General features: G+C 56.6%; 1 protein-coding gene across 1 annotated transcript; it reads right to left on the bottom strand.

The window, feature by feature from the left end:
• Positions 1-1,637: 1,637 nt before the first annotated feature.
• Positions 1,638-21,437, bottom strand: FAM155B (family with sequence similarity 155 member B). The gene is made up of 3 exons (XM_039572178.1): positions 20,659-21,437; positions 3,581-3,752; positions 1,638-3,086 (listed from the first exon to the last, which is right to left on the bottom strand). Exons 1-3 carry the CDS (start codon positions 21,433-21,435, stop codon positions 2,686-2,688), a joined length of 1,350 nt encoding a protein of 449 aa, XP_039428112.1. The 5' UTR covers positions 21,436-21,437; the 3' UTR covers positions 1,638-2,685.
• Between the last annotated feature and the right edge of the window lie 1,478 nt (positions 21,438-22,915).

Raw genomic sequence — 22,915 nt, 5'->3', positions numbered from 1 at the left:
GTTGAAGGGATCTTAAAGCCCATTCTGTTCCACCCTCTGCCATGGGAAGGGACACCTCCCACTGTCCCAGGCTGCTCCAAGCCCCATCCAACCCGGCCTTGGACACTTCCACAGCTTCTCTGGGAATCCCGCATCACCCATCACCACCCCCAAGCCTGGCCTGACGCTCCATCACCAGCAGACACAAGGGCCTTGGGGCAGGGAGAAGGACACACATCCCACAGGATGGTTCCGGATCTGGATCTGGACGTGGTGCAGGGACTGAGGCCGGGCCACGCCGTGCCCACCAGCGCTGCTCAGTGTCACACGACACAATGAACAGGGCCAGTGACTCAGGGCCACTTGCTGACGCACCACACTGGGCTATTCTTCTCTCTCCCGATGAGTCGCTCCAAGATTGGACACAGCCTATCTCCGAGAGAGGCGCCTGGAATTAGCTTAACTCTTGGCAGTACAGGAGAAATCTAATTTCCTTTGGGATCCAGCTGTCTGGAGGCTGTGCTCCCTCCCCTGGCCTGCCTGGGAGCTTTTGCTCCTTGTCAGAGCAGCTCCACAACCCACTGCTCACAGAAAACCAAGGAACTGGATCCCGGTTTGCAGAACTGCTCCATGTCCAACTGCTCTGATTGGTGTAAACTAGCCTGAAATTATGTGGATGTCATGAAGAATAGTCAAATGAGGGACATCCTACTTTTTTGGGTGTTCAGCAAGGGAATCTGCTTGGGAAACACTCTCCATCTTCCATGAGCACCACCTCTCCCACCCCAAAAACACGGGACAATGGGATCACAGGCCTTGTCTCTGCAGGACTTTGGGAACAGGCAACTGGTGGTGTGTAAACATCACCCCAAAGCTCTGAGATTCAAGTCAAAGCAGGAATCAAACATTCAGCTGCTTCTCAGAGCCTCTTTGGTCTGGAAATGGGCTGGAAACGTCAGGAAACCTGTGCTTCCCACGAGATGCCCGGTACTTCCTTCTTCCAGCCAGGCAGGAAGTAGCTTTGCTCATGGGGCTCTGCTCACAGGGCTCTGCTTGGTTTTGCTTCACCTCAACAGACTAGAAATCATAAAACTCCTACAGGTCATCAACTCTGGGACTTCTTGGACCCTCACAGGGATCTGGGATCAATTTGGGATGCAGCAGGACATTCCTCCTGCTCCATCCCTGTCTCCTGCAGTGACCCACGCAGGGCTCTGCTGTAGGTTCCTGTCAAGAGCCAGCCTGGAAACAGAGGGACCATCCCAGCCCCTCTGGGAGCAGGGGGTGGGTTCACACCCAACTCCTGACCTCGTGCTAAAACACCCCCTCTTCCTTCCCTGCCCACACCCAGGACAAATTCCAGCCCCTGGTGCCTGGCCCGGAGGCACCACCTCACAGTGTCCATGCTGGGAAACAGTTCTGGAGGGGGGGGTGGAGAATTGGGAGTTTCCTAGGAAATGACCTGGGGATCAGATCCTAGGGATCTGATGTTTGTTTGGGGCTGAATCCCTGGATATGCTGAGCTCAGGTTAAAAACCACCCCAAGTGAGCCAAATGAGGCTGCACCAGCCAGCACCTTGCCCGGCCAAGTCCAGCTGGGCTCCCAGAAATTTCCGGATCTGGGAGCATCCATGGATTGAAACTATTCACAAAAATGCTCCTCCCTAGCTGGGCTTTATTAGTGCCTCTTTGTGTGGGAGACTCTCCCTCCAAGCCAGATTTCTCCAGCCCGTTTGCCCAGTCCTCCTGCCATCCAGTCAATGATTTGTAGCTGGGAAGCATGGAAGGATGCCTCTGGGATTTCCTGCATCCAACTGTTGCCACGTGGGATCCCTCTCCCTCACAGCCTGTGTGCCGCTGGAGTCACATCTCCCCAGCTCCTCACCGAGACAAGTCCCACCAGCCAGGAAGGACAACAGAAAAGGTTACACCAAATCATCAGGACACTTGGCAAAGTGGGACGTGGGAATGCTGGGAACATCCCTCCTGCTCCATTCCTCCTCCCTCTCCACCTCCTCGCATAAAGGAGCGGGAAAGGCCAGGCTGGAGGAGCAGCTGGGATGCGGTGAGACCAACCCCGAGCGGTACCACAGTGCAGTGTCACAGCGTCCCACTCCTGTCCCCAAGCGCCATCAGCGAGGCAGTGCCGTGCTGAGGACACTGTGCCCCACCAGGGTGGTTCTGCCCCGAGCTGGTGGCTTTTCCCGGGGACAGGAGTGGGCCAGGCTGTGCTGGGAGGTGCTGCCCCTCCGCCTGCTCCCTCGGGATTCACAGACCCAGGAGAAAAGGAACGAGGGCTGGGCCGACTGTCAAACCTCGGCACGGCACGGGCAGGGGAGGCGCGGGCGCCCAAGGCACTCGCCGGCAGCGGCCGGGGGACACTCGGCAGTCCCATGGGGACACCCCTCGATTCCAAGGGAGCCCTCCCCTCGGTCCCCCCGCCCCCATGCCATTCCTGCCCGCCCGGCGCCTGCGGGGCCGGGAATGCTGCCCCTGCCCGAACCCTTCTGGCGCCGGGTCCCGCAGCCCTGTGCGCGTTTGAGACTCTTCACCACGGGGATGCCCCGCGCGAGCAGCTCTTGGGGGATGTGCGGGGGTGCGTGTGCGCCACCCCCAATCCCGTGCCTCCCATTGGAGGAATAGCATGTGCCCCCCTTATGGAAAAAGATCTGGCGTTCTCCTTGGAGGTCGGCTCTGCCCTCCGCGTCACTCGTCCCGTGCCACGCTCTCCTCCAGGGCGGGCGGGGCCTCCAGGCCGAGCCCCCCGGCGCCGCCGTGCACGCTCGAGAAGGACACCATGGTGTGGAGGAGCATCAGGACCAGCACGCACAGTCTGATCCTGCTGCTGCCGAGGCGAGACCCCGCGGAGACCGGCAGCAAGGACGGGGAGCGGGGCTGGTGGTACTGGTGGTGGTGGTGGTGGTAGAGGTGGTAGTGGTTCTGCCGCTGGTGATGGAGGTGGGGGTCGTGGCGGTGGAAATGGAGCGACTCTGACGCCGTGGATTTGGGGGATGTGTCCTCGTTGCTGTCTGGGGGGTGCTCGCAGGAGTCCCATTGCACCTCGCAGCACTTGGCCTCCTCGTCGGGCAGCTGGTTCTCCAGCAGCCCTGCGGGAAGGAAGGAAGCAGGAGGAGGGGTCAGCGCGACACTGAGGATGAGGCTGCGGAGGGAGCGAGCCCTGGTGCGTGCCAGCTGTGGGATGGGCACATCTGAGAAGCAGGACACACAGACACCCCCTGGGACTGGCCCCCAGCATGTCTGTGAGCCTGCACACACCAGCAAGGTGAGCTCAGGGCTCCCCAAATCCTGCTCAGAGAGCTTCAATATCCCCACCCTGCTTTAATCCATCACCTGCAGCTCCTTCCACGCTTTAGCTTTCAGAGGTAGGACTTTCACCTCCTGTGCTGAGATGTTGCTGTGGCCCCATTAACCCCTCATCCTGCACCCTTGGGACGGCCACGTTTTGGCATCAGGCAATGCTTCCACACTGCCCCTCCTCCCACTCCACCCCACAAGCCTTCCAAACGCAGGAAGTGGCTTGGAAATTCCCCAGGGCTCACCATCACCCCCCTGTGCCCAGTGTGAGCCCAGCCCTCCTTACCCGTACAGATGAAGCCAGGCAAACCTCCATAGATCAGCTCGTCATTGTCCGGTAACACGAAGGGGCACCTGGTCTGCACCTCCAGGCAGTATTGCTTGCATGGGATCCGCTGCCGGCACTGCTGCTGGGTCACGTTGAAGTACTCGGAGCACAGCCATGCCTTGTAGACAGCCTGGGGGAAATCATGGAGAGGGACACGTCACTTCCCAAGTACTGGCATAGCTGGAGTGTAAAAGGGGAAGGGAGAGCTCCCAGCTCTCGTGGGAAATGTGTGTCGGGGTCACTTGTTGAACAGCGATGGATTCAAACAAGCCACTGGAGTGTCACAATGGTGGAACACATCTATCCAGATAAGCCCACAACAAAAATAAAGCTAAACAACCACATGGAATCATGTCCCCTACAGAGAGGCACCGTGACAGATCCTGCCAACACCAGCGACCCAAGAGCTCAGTCCGTCACACAAAAATTCAAATGCTCTGGGGATGTCCTCATCCCCAAAACACCCCAGTGCTCCCCAGGGCAGGGGAAGGACTCATGTCTCCTCTGAAGTGCCTTGGTCCCCACCAGCTCTGGATGTGGGACATGGGACAGCAAAACAGATGGTCCTTACTGGAAATTTCCTGCTGGAAAAGCTGCTGGACAGAAGCAGATGGGATGCAGCACACGTAGCAGCTGCACGTCAGGCTTGTCCCTCTTTGCCACCAAGTAACACTTTCCTCACCTTCCCCACCTGGTCCTGGGAGAGATTCCCGATTCCCTAACATCTGGAACTTCTGCTGTGCCATTTCTTTTGGCTCAAAGGGAAAACTTTTTCATTTCCCATGGATGTTCTGGCACTGGGATGTACCAAACAGCGGTACAGGTGCCTCCATGTGCTCTTTTCACCTTCCTGATGCTTCCAGCTGTGCTTGGCAACATTTCCAGAAGGAAGAGCACCCTGGGGCTTCAGCTGTGACTGCAAGGCTGTGCCACATTCCCTGCCTCTCCAGCCTGTCCAGAACTGGGTTTCCCTCTTCCCTTCCAGCCTCCGTGTGCTAGTGTCCATTGCAGACAGCAGGGCATAGCCCAGACGGCCTCAGTTACAACCATATTCCCAAATTTCCTTCATCTCCCCAGCATGAGGCATGGGGGAAGTTGTTTGTCTCCACTGGCTGTAGCAGAGAGGGAGGGAGAACTCCATTTCTCCTGGAGTGCATCATCCATCAGGCTGCAAAAAACCCGTGGCACTTCCAGCTCATCCATGAACTCCTGTGGGCACAAGTGACAGCACCACGGTCATTCCACGACCACATCCAGCCTCCTTTGAAACCAGCTAGAAAGGGCTCCCTGTGATTCAAAGGGAATGAGTTTCCCTCCTCGGCATGCTTGGAGAAACCCCATGCTCCTCCTTCCAGCTGCATTTTCATTTTCTGGAGGCTTTAAACCCATCACTTCTTTGTTCCCCCGTGTTTTCCACAGATCCTTATCATCATTTGTTTGGCACACGGTGGTGTCTCAGGATTACAGCTGGTTGGGAAATTCTTGGCAAGTTATTTTAGTTTGGCTTTTTTTTTTTCCCTGGAAAATGCCAAATCATGAAACCCAGAATTTTCACAGCAGTGTGTTAGCTTTGGTGAAACTTCCATCCCAAAAAGTTTAATGGGCACCAGAACACAATTTTTGGAGTGAACATTTTGGAGCAGTCCCCAGTACTGTGGCCAGGCCTTTCCCCTGGGAGGTGGGAATGCAGGTGCTTGTTCTCCCTGTCCTGTTGGATGTTAATTACTGAGACACAGTGGAACAGCTCCAGAGGAGGGAATGACTCTGCAAACAGAGTGTGAGGACACAACCAGGAGGGTTTTGAGGCCTGGATCTGCATCCTTGAACACATCATCCCTGCAAGTGTCCGGGGCCAGGCTGGATGGGGCTTGGAGCACCCTGGGATACTGGAAGGTGTCCCTGCCTGTGGCAAGGGGTGGGACGGGATGGGTTTTAAGGTCCCTTCCAACCCAAACCATTCCACGACTCCATGATCTGCCTGAGCTGATTCCCTAGAGCTGAGGAGGAAGAGGCCGTGCTCCAGATGGGCCACAACCCCCACTGCAACACGTGCCCTCCCTGATGGCCTCTGCTCCCTTGGGGACAGTGTCAGGAGCAAGGGGACACAGGGACAGCAAGGAGGACACAGCAGGACCCCTCAGTGGGTGGCGCATGGCCCTCTGCAAGCCCCGTAAGCTCTTCTCCATTGGGAAAGCAGGACCTGTCATTGCTGGAACCTCAACAGGATGTAAAGGAGGGTTAGAGAGCTAAGGGGACAGTGACACTTTACACTGATGGGACACAGCACCAGCGGGGTGTAAAATGGGCTCCAAAGCACCCACTGACTGCCCAGGATTTATCCAGACAGGACACATCCTTATTCCAATCTGAGGACTCGACAAGTCCTTGCCTGGACACAACGCTGTTGTTTCCACATGCTCCAGACACACTCCAGTGTAATCTGGATCAAAACAGAGGGGGGCCTTGTTAATTACCTTAATTATTTGGGCTGCCTTTAGAGCAACAAGGAGAGGGTGTCCTGAGAACACCCCGACCCTCGGAGCATCCAGCAGCGAGGGGCTGGAGCAGCTGCTCCTTCCCCTGGTGACCATTCAGGATTTTGGACAGCTGGTATGGAGACTTGCTTGAATTTGAACTGGCTAAAGTTGGGCAGGATGAATTCCCCCCAGTTTTCAGGATTAAAAGCCAGATGGATTAACTAAACCACAAGCAGCCTGTAGTTTAAAGGGGAATTATGACACACAAGGAGCTGGATGGGCATCACTGGTGTGCCCAACCCCATCTGGGATGGACACCCTGAATCCATCCCTCCAGCTCAGCCTCTTTTCCAGCCCTCATCTGCCTTAGGATAAACATCTCCATCAGTGGGACTTCCTCGTGTTTCCCAAGGAGGTTGTTTCACAGCACTTATCTTGCTGCCTACAAGTTTTCCTTCATACTTGACCTACATTTTTCCATCCAAAAGTTCACTCCCTTCAATCATTCCCTCCACCATTCCCTCTCCCTGCTCCGTGTTTACACATCTCTAATATTTGCAGATGTCTCACGCTCCCCCTTTAGTCACAACTCAGGCAAGCTCGGCTGATTTACTCGCTCCCATCTCCTGCCAGCCTTCTTCCCAGCTCCAACCCTCTCCCACGCTGCTTCCCAGATCCCAGTCACATCCCAGCTCCCACCTGGGCTCACGTGCAGCTCAGCATGGAGGGTACACTGGGTGCTCCAGCAGAGGATTGTGGGTGTCACCTCAGCTGTCACAGCTCCAGATTTGGGTGGAAAAGGCAGCCGGAACAGGAGATTTCCCAGAGCTTTGTAGGAAGCTGCTCAGGCTCATCCCATTCTCCCATGGAAACACAGCTGGCACAAGCAGGCTCTGCATGGATCCACAAGTTTTCCCCCTAAAATGTTTGTGCTGATTCCCATCAGGGAATCAGGCAGAGGGTTGGGATCACAGACATGGGACATTCCATGAATTTAATGAAAACATGGAAGGAGAGACTGCAAGGAGCTGGTGATACCACTGGGGAGGGCAGAGTTGGAGCACTCATCCAGAACCTGAACCAGGATTCCCTGGGTGCCTTCTGCTTTTCCTTCCCTTTCCAGGGCACCCGTCTTCCCTGAGGGAAGCACTGATCCCAGCCAGTCCTTGCCATTCCCTTGCTGCAGATCCTCCAGGTGCTGCAGCAGGATTTCCTGCAGCTCTGCAGGATGGAAACTGCCTGTGTGTACTCAAAACCAGAGACATCCAAGATCTGCTGGTCCAACAGGGCTCTCCCACTCAACCGGGATCAGGCTGAGACACAGGTGAATCTCCAGGAGATCCCAGCATCTTCCCCTCAAGCATCCACAGAGATCCATGTCACAGGCAAGGAGCAAATTCCCTGCGATGCTCAAGGTTTGGTATCTCCAAGCTTATCCCACACAATCTCCTTTGTTCTGCTGTTAAAAAGGACATGTGGGAATTTAGGACAGGAAGATATTTATTCCCTGCTTAGATCAACTAGGAAAGCTCCCTGGTTTCCATCCTTGCCCTCTCTGGATTCTTCAGGAAGCGGGTTGGGCTGCAATCAGTGTTCCTGCCATTCTGGTCTGCCTTTTGGCAGATCTCCAGCCTGGCCAAGTAAATATAAGTGACCTGAACTCCAAATAGCTCCAGTTTGGTGCCCTCTTCCTGCATTTTTAGCTCAGAGGACTGGCTGTATGACTCCAAGAAAGCACACGGAATTTGGCTGGCTAGGAAAAGAGCCAACTTCAGACACCCAATTTATATGGAAGGAGGAGGACAGCCTATCGGAATTTTGCAGGTGGGATGAAATACCTCATCATAAAAGACATTAAAAAAACCCCAAATGAATTGGATTTCCAACAGTGAATTAAGCTCCCTGTCTGCTCACACTTCCAGCAGGATCTGGAAGCAGCAGCCAGAGGGACAGCGCTTTCACAGGGAATTCTGTGCCAAATGGGAGTTCTTCCCTGCCTGCACTACTCCCTCTGTCTCCTGTCAGTACCAGGACAGCATTCCCCACCAAACAGCTTTTCCAAAGTCTTTCTGTTTCTTTAGGATTTCTGCACAAATTTGGTTACTTCAAGGCCAGGCCAGTTGCTGGCAGGATGTTGGAAACACTGGCACCGCCTGTGGAACCATCCCAGCTACATTTTGAGAGAACCGAGGAGCAGGAACGGAGCAGCATTGTCGGGACACACCACCACTGCAGAGGATGCAGGGCTTGGGATAGTTTGGATGCCCACTGGGAACGCCAGCTGTAATTAACACAATAAACTGTTGTTTTCCCATCTGAACAGGAATCAATGCTCGGGAAGTTTCCCCAAGGAAAATCCTGCTAATGGCACAAATGTAACAAACCCTTCTCCTGAATTAGAGGCAGGGGTTGGGACAGCATCCCCAGCCCAAAATCCACTTCTCTGGAAGGGGGAGATGCAGACTGAAATGGGAGGATAATGAAGGCAGAAAGGGAAATAGGGAGTTTTTCCCTACAAAGTAACTCCCAGAAGGAGAAGTAGGAGTGTGCTTGGACCAGAGGTGAGGGTCAGTCTGGAAGCTGGACTCTGCCATCATGACTCTCCTCCTTTCCCTCTCCTCACTGGGTGCACCCAGCTCCAAGCAGGGATGGGAGGAGAAATCCCTGCCTGTCCCCCAGCCTGGAGCAGCCCACTCCCCTCCCAGAGCAGTTCCTGGGACTCGCAATTCCATCCTGGCCTGAGAGGAGCATCTGGAGTGGCTGTGCCTCATTAATCTTGGACACAGGGAAATGAGCACTGCTAATGAGCCGCTCAGGCAGCTCTCCAAGCTCTGGCACATCAGGATGCAGCGCGGGAAGCAGGACAGGCTCGGGGGGAGAGAAGAGCCCCCTTGGATGGCAGAGGATTAAGGGAATGCTGAGGTCCAGGGCCAGCCAGGAGGAGTCACAAACACATGTGCAATGTCCAATTACCACTGTATTCAATTAACTGGGACAGTAACAATGTGGAGCTTTAAACCAGCTTTCTTAAGGCTTTTTAAAAAATTCTCCTTGCTATGGGCTGTTCCAACATCATCTCTGGAACAGCCAATTTTTGGTTTCTTTGATAGTTCTAGAGTTGTTATCCCTGCCTTGACACATTCACATGCTCTGGGTTAGGACAGGGGGGAGAAAAACACCAACCCAACCGTAAACTCCCAACAGCTGGGCAGGATTATGGGGTTTGCATTGTTTTTCCTTCATTTTTAATATAAAGTTGCCTTTTGCCTGGCGATGACAGCGCTGGAGCTGCAGCTCCTCCGTTTCCCAACCAGGGGAGCCTCTGCCCATTGTACCCAGCTCCAGAGGGCACGGAGCGGCGGCTGTGGTGGGCACTGGGACAGGGCTGCCAGCAGGAATGCCTGGGCCGTGGATGGGAATAGGGATGGATGCACGCCAGCTGCAGGGAATGGCACTGGTGGGAATCCTGACCAGAGCGGGTGTTCCTCAAACACCACTGGAAACTCCACATGGAGCTGCTGGGCTGGCTGGCACGTGCCCATTCCAGGCTCTCCACCTTCCTGCAGCCTGCCCCTCTCCAGGGTTGGTTTTCCCAGAAGTTCCCCCCCAGCCATCCCATCCATGACACCCGCCTGCATCCCGCTTGTTGTGTGCTGTTCCGGACACAGCGGGGTCCGGATCCACTGACCAGGCTCATCCTCAGGGATGGTTCTGGGCAGTGAAACATCCCCTGTGCTCCCAAACTGTGGCTTCCCACCCACATCCTGCAGGATCAGAACATATCCCTTGACCTCAGTGATGAAGTCACTCCCAAATTACCGGGAAGAAAATTGTCAGAGCTACTTACTCACCATTCAATCACCTCATGAAGCAGCTGATAAAGCTTAAAACTTTTAGTTTTCATTTTAAAAATAAGGCATTTTAGCTTTAATTCCTAGATCCTGGATTAAAGAGACTGTCTGAATGCTCCTTATTTTAGAGGGAAAAGGCCCAAATTTCCCCCTCCAAGCCACTCAAACCCAGTCTGAGACACACAATGCCCCAAGTGCTCATTGTTCAAAACGAAGAGAAAACAGCTTTAAAGTGTGACCCTCACACACCTGACACACTCAACACCCAGGTAACAGCTGTCACACTATGTCACGGTATCAGGCAGCTCTACACGTGCCTTGGGAAGAACTGGAGTGGGAAAGGATGGGAGAACCAGCACCCCAACCTGTCTCTGCAACCACATGCACACCGTCAGCACCCACAGGTGATGGGCCAGGGGGTGGCAGTGCCAGCTCCCAGCTCTGGTAGAAGGTGGCAGTGCCAGCTCCCAGCCCTGGGAATGCTCTCAGGGGACAGACACCATAGTCACAGTCACCTCCTGGCTTTGCTCATCTGCTCATGGCAGCGAGGGCTGCCGTGTGCAGAGCCCAGGGAAAAGCCTGGTCTCATCCCAGCACATGCCACATTCCCCTTGGAACAAACCCGGGAAGGAAGAGCCTGTACTCGTGGCTGTACCAAAGCAGGAAGCATTCCCTGGAAGAGCAGAGCTTGTGGACTTGCTTTGGACACCTCTGGCAGCTCCTGTGCTGAGGGGCAGAGCATGTGGCATCCCAACATGGCCATGTGCCTGTGCCTGTTGATTAATCACAGTAATTAATGGCACAGCTGGATGAACAGGAAGGCAGGACACTGCCAGGCCCTCCTGCTTTCCACAGCCACTGCCTGTCTCCATGCGTGTCACAGGTCCATGTCCCTGCCCAGCAGTGTCTGCAGCCCTTTGCCTCCCACCACAGCTCCCACTTTTCCCAGTACAGGTTGGGATCTGGCCTGTCCAGCCACCCAGCCCTGCCCAACCACTCCTACAGCCCCCAGCCCACTGCAGGAGGCTCTTGATCTCAGATCACTGCCAGAAAACATCCCAATTCCCATGGAATATTTCCATTTCATTATCAGACTCCACCTCAGGGTAGATGCATCCTCTCTCAAAGGGGGGTGAGCACAGGGTGACAGTGCTCTGCTCACAGATGTGAGCTCTCATCCCAGCATTCCTGATGTCAGTCTCCTGTTCAGTCCCCCCTCCTCACAGCCTGGGTGTGTCCCCTTTACAGGCAGTGCCTGGGACACGGTGGCCCAGCCATGGTGGGCTGCCCGTGGGCACTGCTGCCAGACCCCAGGCACAGACAGTCCCTGTCCCAGGATCCCAGCCCGGGAGCACGGCGAGGCCAGAGGGACCAGCATTCCCAGGCTGCTGTTAATCCAGGCTGCCACTCTGTGCTCCCCTTTCAAGAAGGGGTCTTGGCTGGGCTTTAGAGAGGAGAAGAGCAGCTGGTCAGGAAGGCAAGGCCAGATGGAGTGTGACACCACATGGCCATGCCCCAGGGGGGAAGGAGGGAGATCAGGCCTGCAGTTCCAGGGCCTTGCCACACTCTGAGGAAAGAACTTCCTCCCAATATCCCATCTAACCCTGTCCTTTGGCAGTGGGAAGCCATTCCCCACGTCCTGTCCCTCCAGGCCCTTGTCCAAAGTCCCTCTTCCAGCTCTCCTGGATCCCTTTTAGGCACTGGAAAGGGCTCTAAGGTCTCCCTGGAGCCTTCTCTTCTGCAGGTGAACACCCCCAGCTCTCCCAGCCTGGCTCCAGAGGGGCTCCAGCCCTCGGAGCAGCTCCGTGGCCTCCTCAGGACTCGCTCCAGCAGCTCCAGCCTGGACAATCCCTCACCTGCCAGCCCCCAGTGAGGCTGCAGTGACCAGTGGGTCAGTTAGCAGCCCATCCTACCAGCCCAATTAGTTAAAAAAGTAATTAAAGACCTCTGCAAAACTGAAGCTGAACACGATGGAGTTGGGGACAGAGGGAAAGTGAGGTCCCTGCAATCCGTTAGGATAGCTTGAGGAATTCACTCCCATTAGATCCTGCTGCAGCCAGGGGCTTAGCAGGATTCAAAAGTGGATTAAACATTTATACAGCTAATGAGAACATCCTGTTACATTAGATAGGATATAAAAAAATAAAGGCGAGACACTTCAGTGCCACGAGCCATAAATTACCCACCAGTGATGGGGGCGAGGGAGAAGTTTCTTTGCTCATCCCCCTTCCAAGGAAGTGGTGAGGTTGGAAAACTGTTCTCAGGATGGTGTGAGTGTCCAGCCCAGCAAGGGCTTGTCACAGCAGAGCTGTCTTGCATCCAATGCCTATGGAAGGGCCCAATCCTGCACTCTGCCAGGAGGCCCTTGCACAGCATCCCATGAGGTCCCACTTGGCACAAGTGGGAATGGGACAGGGTGTAAGGCAGCAGGAGGAACCTGGTCCCTCATGTCATCCTTGTGCACCCCACGGAGAGGGGCGAGCAGCAGGATCTGGCCCATCCCAGCTCCCTCATGGCGCAAGCAGAGGGGAGACAGGAGCATCCTGCCTCCTGGGCACCTTCCATGGTCACAGGGAAGTGCACAGTTTTCCATGCTCACGCTGGGCCTTACAGCCACATCAGCTTGTGCCCACAGGTCCCTTGAATGCAGGCAAAGATGATTTTGAGATGCTTATCAGCACTCCTGGCAGCTCCTACTGCTGGAGACACACAACAGGCCATGGCTCGTGTCAGACCCGAAAGCCACAACCTCTGGTTTTCTATCCCTGGCTCAACACCACTTGCAGAGATCTCCCGCTCCCTTCCAGAGGAGGAAAGCCCCAGGATAACTCTCAGTCCCTGTGGTGAGCAGCAGGCAGGCGCTCCCAGTTGGCATCACTCCTCAGGCAGCCAATCCCAAGGGATGCGCTACTGCAGGGAAGCCCCATTCCTGCTGCTCTCCCCTGGAGCAAGCCCAGGACAGGCTGAGGCTCTCCCTCTCCCTCTCCCCGTCCCTCTCCCTCATTATGCTCTGCGGAGTGGAAGTGCTTCCCCTGCATTCCCATGAGCAAGAGAGCCGTCCCAGGACCATGCTCCGAGTCAGGTTGGCATCCCAGAACCCCTGGTGCTTCCTGACAGTCTCATTTGAATGGGAGAGCAAGGAATGATGACAAACAAACAACACAGCACGGCAGGAAAACACTGCTCCTGCACACACAGGCAGAGACCCCTGTGGACTCCTCCTCTCCACATCCAGCTCCATGGAAAATGACATGGAAGACAACCAGCTCCGAGGAAGAAGACACTGAACACCAAGAGCAGGTCAGAAAGATGCCCAGGTCTGAAGAGGGTTGAACTCATTACATTAAAGACAGAAACACAGCTCCTGCTCTGCCAGCACTGTTCAGTCCTTCCCAAACTGCGCCTGTTCAGAAAATTCCAAGAAAGTTCCACTTGCCTCCTCTCCCTCTGTTAACCACCAGCAGTAGGGAACGCTTGGGTGCCTGCGGGCACAGGGTGGTCCAGGCTCCCCGGTCTGGGCAAACCCAGGAGCTGGCACACCCCTCACCAGGAAAACCCCCATCCCAGCCACTTCCAGGCCACCTCTCCAGCTCTACCTTCGCTCTCCCATCCATCTGCAGCCTCCACCCACCAGCAGCGCTGCAGAGCTGCCGTGCAGCGATAAGATTCCAGCCGAGACGCCAAACACGTGTATCTTTTACTCCTGAGAGGATGAGCAGGGCAGGTGGCTTTTCCTTCTCCAGCCAGGACCAGGAACACCGGGATGCTGGCGCAGGCAGGGCTCTGGAAAACCAACTCCTTGCCAGGTGAGGCCATTTCATGCTGCTTTTTTAACAAAGTGGCCACATTGGCAGCATCTGGGGGACTCCTCCTGTGACACCCCAGGAGCATGGCTGGGAGAGAGGCCCCAGGGAAAAGCCAGGAGCTGGGAAGAGGAGTGAGACTGAAGCAGCCGAGCCATCCCAGGCAGGCAGCTGCCAGCTCTGCCTGCGGGAATGGGGCTGGAGCAGCGTGGACAGATGGCTACTTCTTGCCCAGGCAGCCTCTGTGTCTCATTCACAGATCTGCTGTCCCTGAGTCATTGCCCTTCAAAGGACAGCAGAGCCGAGCTCCTGCGTGGAGCCAGGCATGAGTCGCATCCTAATGGCATCCCAGTGACAGCAGGAATAGCCCCCTGCAGCCAAGTACATCCTGCCTCTGCTGCCTGCCTGCCTCCCACCCTGGAGGGCAGCTCTGGAGCCCACAGCAGAGAAAAAACCTGTGGGACATCCCTAGGGACAGGCCTGGGGCCATGGGATGTTTTGAGCCCTCTCTGTGTGTGATCCTTGGCACTGCCAGGTGCTGGGGTCAGGCCAGGCCATGTGTGATCCCCGCTGGGCACGAACGGCTCCTTTCCGGATGGAAAAGAATCCTGCCCTCAGGCAGGGACCAGGAGAAGCCCATTGTGAGGGCAGGTCCAGCTGGGTTCAAGCAGACACACTGTGCATCCTCTCCCACTTCCCGGTGCTGGTGTGGGGGGGTGCTGCCTCCTCTCCCTGGGATGCATGTGGGGCTGGAAGTCACCATGGCACTGGCACATCCCTTTGTCCACGGGGAGCACGAATCACTGTCTGGTAGGAATAGCAGTGTGGCAAGACAACCCTGATCTGGACCACCACAGGCAGCCTGTGACAATGGATGTGCACAGCAAGGGGGCTGGGGGTCGTACTGTTTTCCCAGCACCCACATTTTGCCAATATCACCGCACGCGCTGCTGAGCTCCCGACTCCCAGAGCCTTCCCGCGCCCCACAGAGCAGCCAGATACTTTCCATCTCCAGCTGCTGAGGTGGCATCTCTGAGGAGCTCCTTCCACCCTGCTGGTGAAGTCCCCGTGCCCAGGGATGGGCACACATGGAGAAGAACCTGGGCTTGCATCCGGCACTGACGGCAGCAGGCACAGCTGGCAGCACACGGAGCAGGAACCGGCGCCGGAGCCTGCGGCACTTGGAGCTCTGCTGGTGACAGTTTGATGGAGACAGATCTCACCCTCCCTCGCTGTCCCTGCACCACTTGCTGATCTGCCTGTTGCTCCAGGGAGACCTGCTGCTGCCTTGGGGAACTTGTGGGTTTTCCCTGCAGCACCACTGACGGACACGGGTGAGGACAGGCAGACAACAAGGACTGACAGACAACCAGCGCAAAGGAGGCAGCTGAGCACCACCCAAATCCCCCATCAATCCCTCCCATTCGCACCCTTTGCTTCACTCCACAGCACCTGTGTGGGTCCGGCCTCCAGCCCATCACACACTCCCAGGCAGCTTGAGATGTCTCAACCCCAAGTTAAACTCAGGACTGTCCAAGCACCATCTGAGCATCCCCATTCCCTCCTGGCTTGCGGCCCTCCCAAAAGACCCAGGTACCACTGGTGCATTCCTGACACCTCTACACCTTTTTTTCCACAGGGAAAACTCCTTCCATCAGTTCAGTTTTCGTTTCTCCTCTTTTCCAAGCCTTGATCTCAGTTTTCAAGCATCGAGGAAGTAGCAGACACAAGGCACTGGAACCGGGCTGTGCCAGAGGCTGCAGCCACAGCACCTGCACACCAAACCCACCACAGTCCTTTGGCCCAAATTCTTTATACAACTGAATCACATCTTTGCACAGGGCTGCAAAAAATTCCCTTTGCTCCCACGGAATGGGTGGGGAACACGGAGCCGCACACTTGGCTAAGCTCGTGCATGTGCTCCTGCTCAAGCTGCCAAATGACTGCGCTGATCTGCTGGAATTACTTTGGAATTCATGCTGGAACCTTTCTTCACCTCATGAAACGCCTCACTGGCCAGGCTGGTTCTGGAGGAGAAGCTCTGGAGCTGACACGATGTGTGGGAGCAGCTCCTCCCCTCCCAGGTGCTGCTGCTCCTGGTGCACCAAATGCTCAGAGGGGACCAGGTCCCAGGTGCAGCTTTGCAGTCACCCATGCACAGATTCTCTGGAAGGCTCATTGCTAAAGCAACTCCCTCAAAAAAGCACAAGGTTTTGGTGAAACCACTTTTGCTGTGGTTCTCAAGGGACCTTCCCTCTGTGCAAGGAGCCATCCAGGCTCAGAGCAGGAGTGCACCAGGTTGAGCAGCATTTTGGATAAGCCAAGCCCAAATAAACTCGACTTGAGCTACTTTTGTGAAGGTAAAACGCTGCTTTGGTTCCCCCAAGAGGCATCCCTGGCACTGGGATAACCCCAAGACATGGTGTTCCCAAAGCTCCTGGCCCCAGTAGGCTTGGATTTCCAGAGGATGCTCCACAGGGAGGGATGCTCTGTAGGGATGCTGATTGCTGATGCTATTCCCAGTTAAACAAGAGCCAGAAAACAGGACCCCAGAGGGTGCTGAACCTGGGCACTGGGGATTTTCTCCCTGTTCCACGTGGGCTGTGCCAGGGGTGATGCCAGAGCAGGAACAGCCTCCATTTCTCACCACATCACCGCGCACCTGCGGCACAGAAACACCAGCAAAGCCTTGGGAGCGAAATCCTGCCCTGCCAGAGGTACCAGGAAAACCAGAGGTGCAGAACCAGATCCCACAGCCACGGGCCCATGTGCAGAAAAACCTGATAATCTAATCACATCTGAGATGCTACAGGTCCTGTCCAGCCTGTCAGGCCCCCTCCTGCCTGTCAGCCCTTCTCTCTCCACAGCTTTGTTTCTCGAGGCCTAATGACTCCTTAATTCTGCGGGCTTTGTCCCATAGATCTTGATTTGCCCCGGGGCCGGTGGGAGGGGGCACTTCTGGGAGCTGTTGGGGCGGGAGCCAGCACGAAGAGCTCGGCCTTGGCACGAGCAAAGCTCTCATCTGGCGTCTGAGCCAGAGCAACACTGCTCTTTTCCTGTTTGGAAAGATAGGAAAAAGGCACAAACCAGCCCTAAGCATCCCTCAGGGCATTGCTTTGGAGGGACTGTGATTTCCTCCTGCACTAAGTCCTGCAAAGCCTGGGCTGACAGTTTGAGTGCTGCTGCTGTCCCACATTTCCTGATGGCTGTTCGAGTCCAATATCCATGTCCCCAGGTCATGACCCCCTCAAACCCCTTTGGAGGACGCTCCAAAGTGTCCCCACAACTGCTCAGTGCACCAAGTTCATTGTGCCTTGCAGTGACAAAGGGTACAAGTCACACAGGAACAGGTGAGATGGAGGTGGCTGGCAGCTGCTCCCAACTCAGTTAATGACTTTTCCCTCTTATGCTCAGAAAAACACAGGCGTTCTCCACCTTTTCTCCACATCATCCCTACCTAGCACTGTAACACACCAGCTGGCAGGCAGATCCTCACAGCAAGAGGTGAAATGTGTTTGAGAAGATGGACCTTGTTTGAGACCGTGTGGACCCACTTCCCTCTCTCCCTCCTGTCCCACAGGATGCCAGAGCCCCTGTCCATGAGGGTCCCTGTGGGAGCCAGACCCCCAAAATCCCACCAAATGGGAAATGCAAACAATAAACCCCAGAAGTGCATCTTCATGGTTCACTGTCTCTCAGCCACAGGGGATTTCTGGGGTTAGCTGCAAGAGTAACAAGTAAAACATTTCCAGGGAATGATTTGGAAGCTGACGGGAATAACAACATATGCAGAAGGTGGGATCTGCCCAGGAATGATCCCCAAGCAGAGAATAAAAAGGAAGAGTATTACAGCACTGAGTAATCTCAGCATCTGAATTACACACGGACCCCACCATTTCATGGGATTCCTATCTCCCAGGGAGACTTTGGTCCAATCTTCCCCAGCCTCCAGGCACAGACAGATCCAGGTTTGGGATGCTTAGAATGCTGCTTCCCCTCCTGGCAGCACCTGCCTTTCCCCCCCAAACATGAGCACAGCTCTCAGGATGATTTATTAACAAGGAATTATGTGTCTCCTGAATCCAATCCACAACACTCACACACTTCCAAATTTTTAGCTCGGGGTCAAACCTGCTGCTGAGGAAGGAACTGGCAGCTCTGATTGGGATTTGGTGTTGCTGTTTTTTGAAATCAGATGGAATAAAGAGCCAAAATCACCGGAGTGGTTGGGCTGCCACAGAGCTCCCTGTGAGCTGTCTATTGAGCCACACTTCTTAGGGACTAAATTCCAGAGGGATCCGTGGCTCTGCAGAGGGGAGCTGTGTGCAGGTGAGCTGGAGCTGCTGTGCTTCCCCATCTTCAATTTTCCAGCTGCTGTTACGGAATGGCAGGGATGCAAATGGGAAGCAGCACTAATTCTCCATGCACAGCCCTGCTCCCATGGTCCCGTGTCCCAGAATTATCCTTTAAATCCTGTTTCTCCAGCTCCAGAGTTCCTGCAGCCAGAATCCTGCTGTGAGGGCTCTGCAGGAGCTCTTACACTGGCCAAGCTGCACATTCCAGTCTGTTTTCCTCCACTCTTCTCCTATTTTCCTGTTATTTGCTCTCAGATGTTATCACCATCGAGCAGTAGCTCTGCCATTCCTCACAAACAGGTATTATCCAGCATCTGGACAGGAATTACAAACTCACACTGCTTCAAAAATCCTGCCAGCCACATTTTTCCAGGGCAATGAGTAAATGCAGTCCCTGCTCAGGTCCAGAGGACTCGAAATCAGGCCAAAACTCGCTCGTCACCACAATGCTGGAGGGGTCTGGCACTAGTCTCAATTCACAGATGGGGAACAGCCACTGAGAGGAAAAAGCTGAGTCTCATGGATGTGAAAGGCTGGAGTAAGGCACCTAAATATGGAGTGAATGGCCTTGAATTAAGCAGCCTGATTTTCAGGAGTGACCAAAAGGATGGGAGCTGTGAGGGCTCTGGTGGGAGCAGCAGACTCGGGCACTCCCACGGGAACTTCCCCACAGGTGGCCCAGAGGAGCGTGCACAGGTTGTCCCTGCTGCTCGTGCCTCCTGTTGCTTCCCAAGTGCTGCCTGTGGAATGCAAGGCTGGAGCTCACAGATGCTCTAGGGATGCACTGACACAACACAGAACCAGATCAGAGGGACGAGTCCTGCCACTGCCTCCAGTTCTGCATCTCCCAAGCACATTTCCTGCTCTCCCATCAAGGATGTTAAACCCAGGCACACTTAATGGAGACTCATCGAAGCACAGCTCTGTTTCTACATACTGTGGAGTCCCAACATAACGATTATTTTCTCACCTCTTTCACTTTTCTCTCTGGGTCTCCCAGCAGAGATGGAAGCTAAGCTTGAAGCTGGAATGTCTGTGCTCCACCAGACACAGCACAGGGAAACCCTGATCCTGCTGGGCCCCTGGGAGCAGGAGCAGCACAATGGACAGCACCGAACTCCCTGCAGAAGCGGAGCAGCGGGACCAAACTACTTGGAGCAGGCTGAATACTACGTCCCTTGGAAACCACAGGGGGAATTTGGGCAAGCAGATTGTAATTACCTGGCTTGGCTGGGGCCCAGAATGCCAGCACAAGCTACTGCTCAAATCCAGCTCCTCACAAAAGCGACCCTTGTAGTGGCCAGGATCTCACCAATGTGCCCTTGGTGTAAGACACCACCTCAGTGTCCCAGAGCTGCTCTTGCTGCTGCTCCTGCACTTTCCCAGGGCAAGAACATCACTCCAAGAGCTGCCCTGCAACTCCAGGTGTCCCTCAAAACTCCTGTCCCAGAAAAGGAGCAGTCAACCCAGTCATACTACCAGGGAGGAAGCTCTGCCACCATCCCTGTGGGGACACTGCTGTCACACATCTCAAGACACAGCTCCGAGAAAGAGAAGCAGGTTTAGCTATGGAGACCATTGCACTTCCCAGAAGTGATGTCTGGAGGGAGCGTGCACAGGTGAGCCAGGCAGCTCGGAGCAGGTGGAAGCTGGAGGCACCACAGGCTTGTAAGAACGGAGCATCCAGCAGAACCACACTGGGGGCTCTGATGGCGATCTGACCACAACTCTCATTTGGGAGAGGAGATGGCTACATGCTGAGGCTCAATCCCATTGATGCTGGGGGCCAGCCAACCCATGGGCTTTCAGAACATGGACTGTGCCCTGGGGCTGGGGACAGCCAGTGACACTGGGGGGAACACCAAGCTGGGAGGCACATCCCAGCATGCCTGCACCAGCTCCCTGGGCAGAAAGGGCGGAAGAGCTGGAAAAGGGCTGCTGTGTATAGGGAAGGGGCCCTGGCACCATGGTTCATCTCAGGTCACTGCTGGTCTAATGACAGCCAGGCAGAACCCTGGGCTGTCCGAGGAACAGCAGCAGGTCTGAGGCAGAGGTGAGGGGCCCCACACCTGTCCCAGCTCGGCCCCTGTGTGCACAGGGGTGCACATGGAAAGGAGTGTGGGTGAGGCTGGTAGGGATTGGGATGTTGGGAATGAAGTGCTTGGATTGAGATGGCATGTCAGGATTGCGGTGTCAGGATTGAGTGCTGGGAGTGGGATGTCATGAGCTGGGCGCTCAGATTGAGGTGTTGGGAGCAGAGTGTTGAGAACAGAGTGCTGGGAGTGGGATGTCGGGAGCTGCCTCTGTGTGCACAGGTGTGAAGGGATGTGGGAGCGCTCATTCCAGCCAAGTTCTGCTGTGCCTTCTCTGTCCCACCACCTGGTCCCAGCCTTCCCAAGGGCTCCAGACTTGTCCCACCACCACTGCCAGGAGAGGTTTGGGGAGCAGAGGGAGACCTCAGCCTGTGGGTAGGCATGGGAGCAGGGAGACCGCGGTACCCCCACGCTACTAAGTCCCGTGGCCCAGCTCACCCCAGACGCCCCCTCGTACCTTGCAGTCCGTCAGGCAGGATCTGACCGAGTACTCTTCCGATTGCAAGTACTTCTCCAGCAAGAGGTCGAACTCCTCGTATTTTTCCTGAGCGTGTTGGTCCAGCCGCTGGTACGCCTGGACGCAGCTGCTACAGGCCTCCCCGCCCAGCGCCCCGGCCGCCGCCACCACCAGGTCCACCATCAGGTTGTCCAGGCTGCAGTCCAGGCCGTCGGGGCCGGCCATCTCCCGCAGCAGGTCCCAGATCGTGTAAGTATCACAAAAGGAGAGGTTGAAGTTCCTGAAGTAAGCCTGCAGGAAGGTCCTTTTGGAGGAGGGCGAGGCGAAGAAGGGCGCGGCGGCGGCGGCGGCGGCGGCGACGGGGGGCGAGCGCAGGGGCGCGCCGGGGGCCCGCGGGCGCTGCGGGGCGAGCAGCCGGGCGCACGCCGAGTCCAGGTCCCCGCGGGCGGCGGGGCAGGGCCCGCCGGGGCCGCGGCTCAGGTTGCCCAGCAGGGCCTCGCAGCTGCCGCCGCCGCCGCCGCCGCCCGCCGGCTCGGCCGCCAGCAGCGCCCGCGGCCCGCGGCCCCGCGGCCGCTCCCGCGCCCGCAGCTTGGCCCCGGCGCAGAGCCACAGATGGTCGGAGAGGAGCACGGTGAAAAAGAGGAGCGAGGCGAGCGACAGGCGCCATTTCTGCGCCCGTTCGGGGTCGGCCACCGGCTTGTCGCTGCGGCGCGGCGCGCAGCACACGGCCCCGCCGGCGGCGCCCCCGCGGGGGGACATCCAGGCGCCGCGGATCATGCCGGGGGCGCGCGGGCGCCGGGCGGGCAGCGCCGCGCTGCCGCCGCTGTCACCTGCCCCGCGCCGCCGCCATGCCCGCGCCGCCCCCGCCGCGCCCCGCCGCCGCCGCCCGCCCCGGCCCCGGCCCCGGCCCCGGGCATGCCCCGGCCGCCCTCACTCGGCTTTCCGCTTGCCCCGGCGCGGTGCCGGGGCCGCGCCGCGCCCGCCGCCGCCGCCGCCCGGCCCCATCGCCCTCAGTCTGTCGCCATCTTCGGCCGCGCCGCCAACACCTTGAGGAGCCGCGAGCGCTGCGCCTGCGCGCTGCCCCCGCTCCGCCGGCACCGGCACGGCCGCGGCCCGGCCCGGCCGGCACTGCCGAGGTGCTGAAGGACAGCTCCGATCGGCCGCGCCGGGCCGGGACACCCCCGCACCCGCACACCCGCCGCAGCCTCGGCGGCAGCTCCGCTCTCAGCCTCGCCCTCGGCCTCACCCCCGCCCTGACCGTCACCTGCACCCTCATCATCACCTCATCCGCACCGTCAACCTCACCCCCTTCCCTCATCCTCACCCCCACGGTCATCCTCACCCTCATCCTCACCTCACCCTTGCCATCATCTTCACATTCACGCTCACCCTCATCCTAACCCTCACCTCACCCTCACTCGAATCCTCACTGGAATCCTCACCCTCACTGACTGGTCCCATCCCAATCCCCGGTGTCAACAGGTGCCAGTGGAGAGGGGCTATGGGGGCTCCGGCAGCAGCCACAGACACGGTGCTGTCCCCTGAGAGCAGAGTCTGGTGTCCCCTCACTGCCCACACACCCTCAGCCTCACAAAGAGCCCCCAATGATTCAATTTCTGAGGGACTGGGATAGAGCTCTCACCAGGCAGCAAAAGCACTTCCAGGGACATCCCTTATTTGTGTCCCTCAATCCCTGTTGGGGGGTTCTTGGTGTGGTTAAACCCTGAGGGACCATCAGCTCCCTGGGAATGGAAAACAAACAGAGCAGCTGAGGGAGCTGGGAAAGGGGCTCAGCCTGGAGCAAAGGAGGCTCAGGGGGGACCTTCTGACTCTCCACAACTCCCCGACAGGAGAGTACAGCCGGGGGGGTCGGGCTCTGCTCCCAGGGAACAGGGACAGGACAAGGGGAAACACCCTCAAGTTGCACCAGTGGAAGTTTAGGTGGGATATTAGGGAAAATTTTTTCACTTAAAAGATGGCCAGGCATTGAAACAGACACTAAGAGAAGCAGTGAAGTCGCTGTCCCTGGAAGTGGTCAAAATCATGTGGCACGTGGGAACATGGGTTAATGGTGGCCTTGAAGGTGCTAGGGTTGATGGTTGGATTCAACAGTCTCTGAGAGCCACTCCAACTTAAATGATTCCATAATTTTATGGACATGAAACCCCAGTGTACACAGAGCAGAGGGCAGAGCCTGCTTGGAGGCTCCTACTCCATCCATGAAACCATCCTCACCCTCGGGCACTAAGCCGTCATT

The sequence above is a fragment of the Corvus cornix genome, chromosome 4A (assembly GCF_000738735.6).
Source record: "Corvus cornix cornix isolate S_Up_H32 chromosome 4A, ASM73873v5, whole genome shotgun sequence".
Classification (NCBI taxonomy): Eukaryota; Metazoa; Chordata; class Aves; order Passeriformes; family Corvidae; genus Corvus; species Corvus cornix.
This window is presented reverse-complemented; position numbering and strand designations above follow the sequence as displayed.

Bases quoted from the DNA above. Each gene is read 5' to 3' on its own strand.
- FAM155B (XM_039572178.1), bottom strand. From the start codon at position 21,435: ATGATCCGCGGCGCCTGGATGTCCCCCCGCGGGGGCGCCGCCGGCGGG. The intron at 3,753-20,658 runs GTACGAGGGGGC...GATTTCCCCCAG, and splicing joins CCTGCCTGACGGACTGCAAG to GCTGTCTACAAGGCATGGCT. The intron at 3,087-3,580 runs GTAAGGAGGGCT...TCCTTCCCGCAG, and splicing joins GCCTGGCTTCATCTGTACGG to GGCTGCTGGAGAACCAGCTG.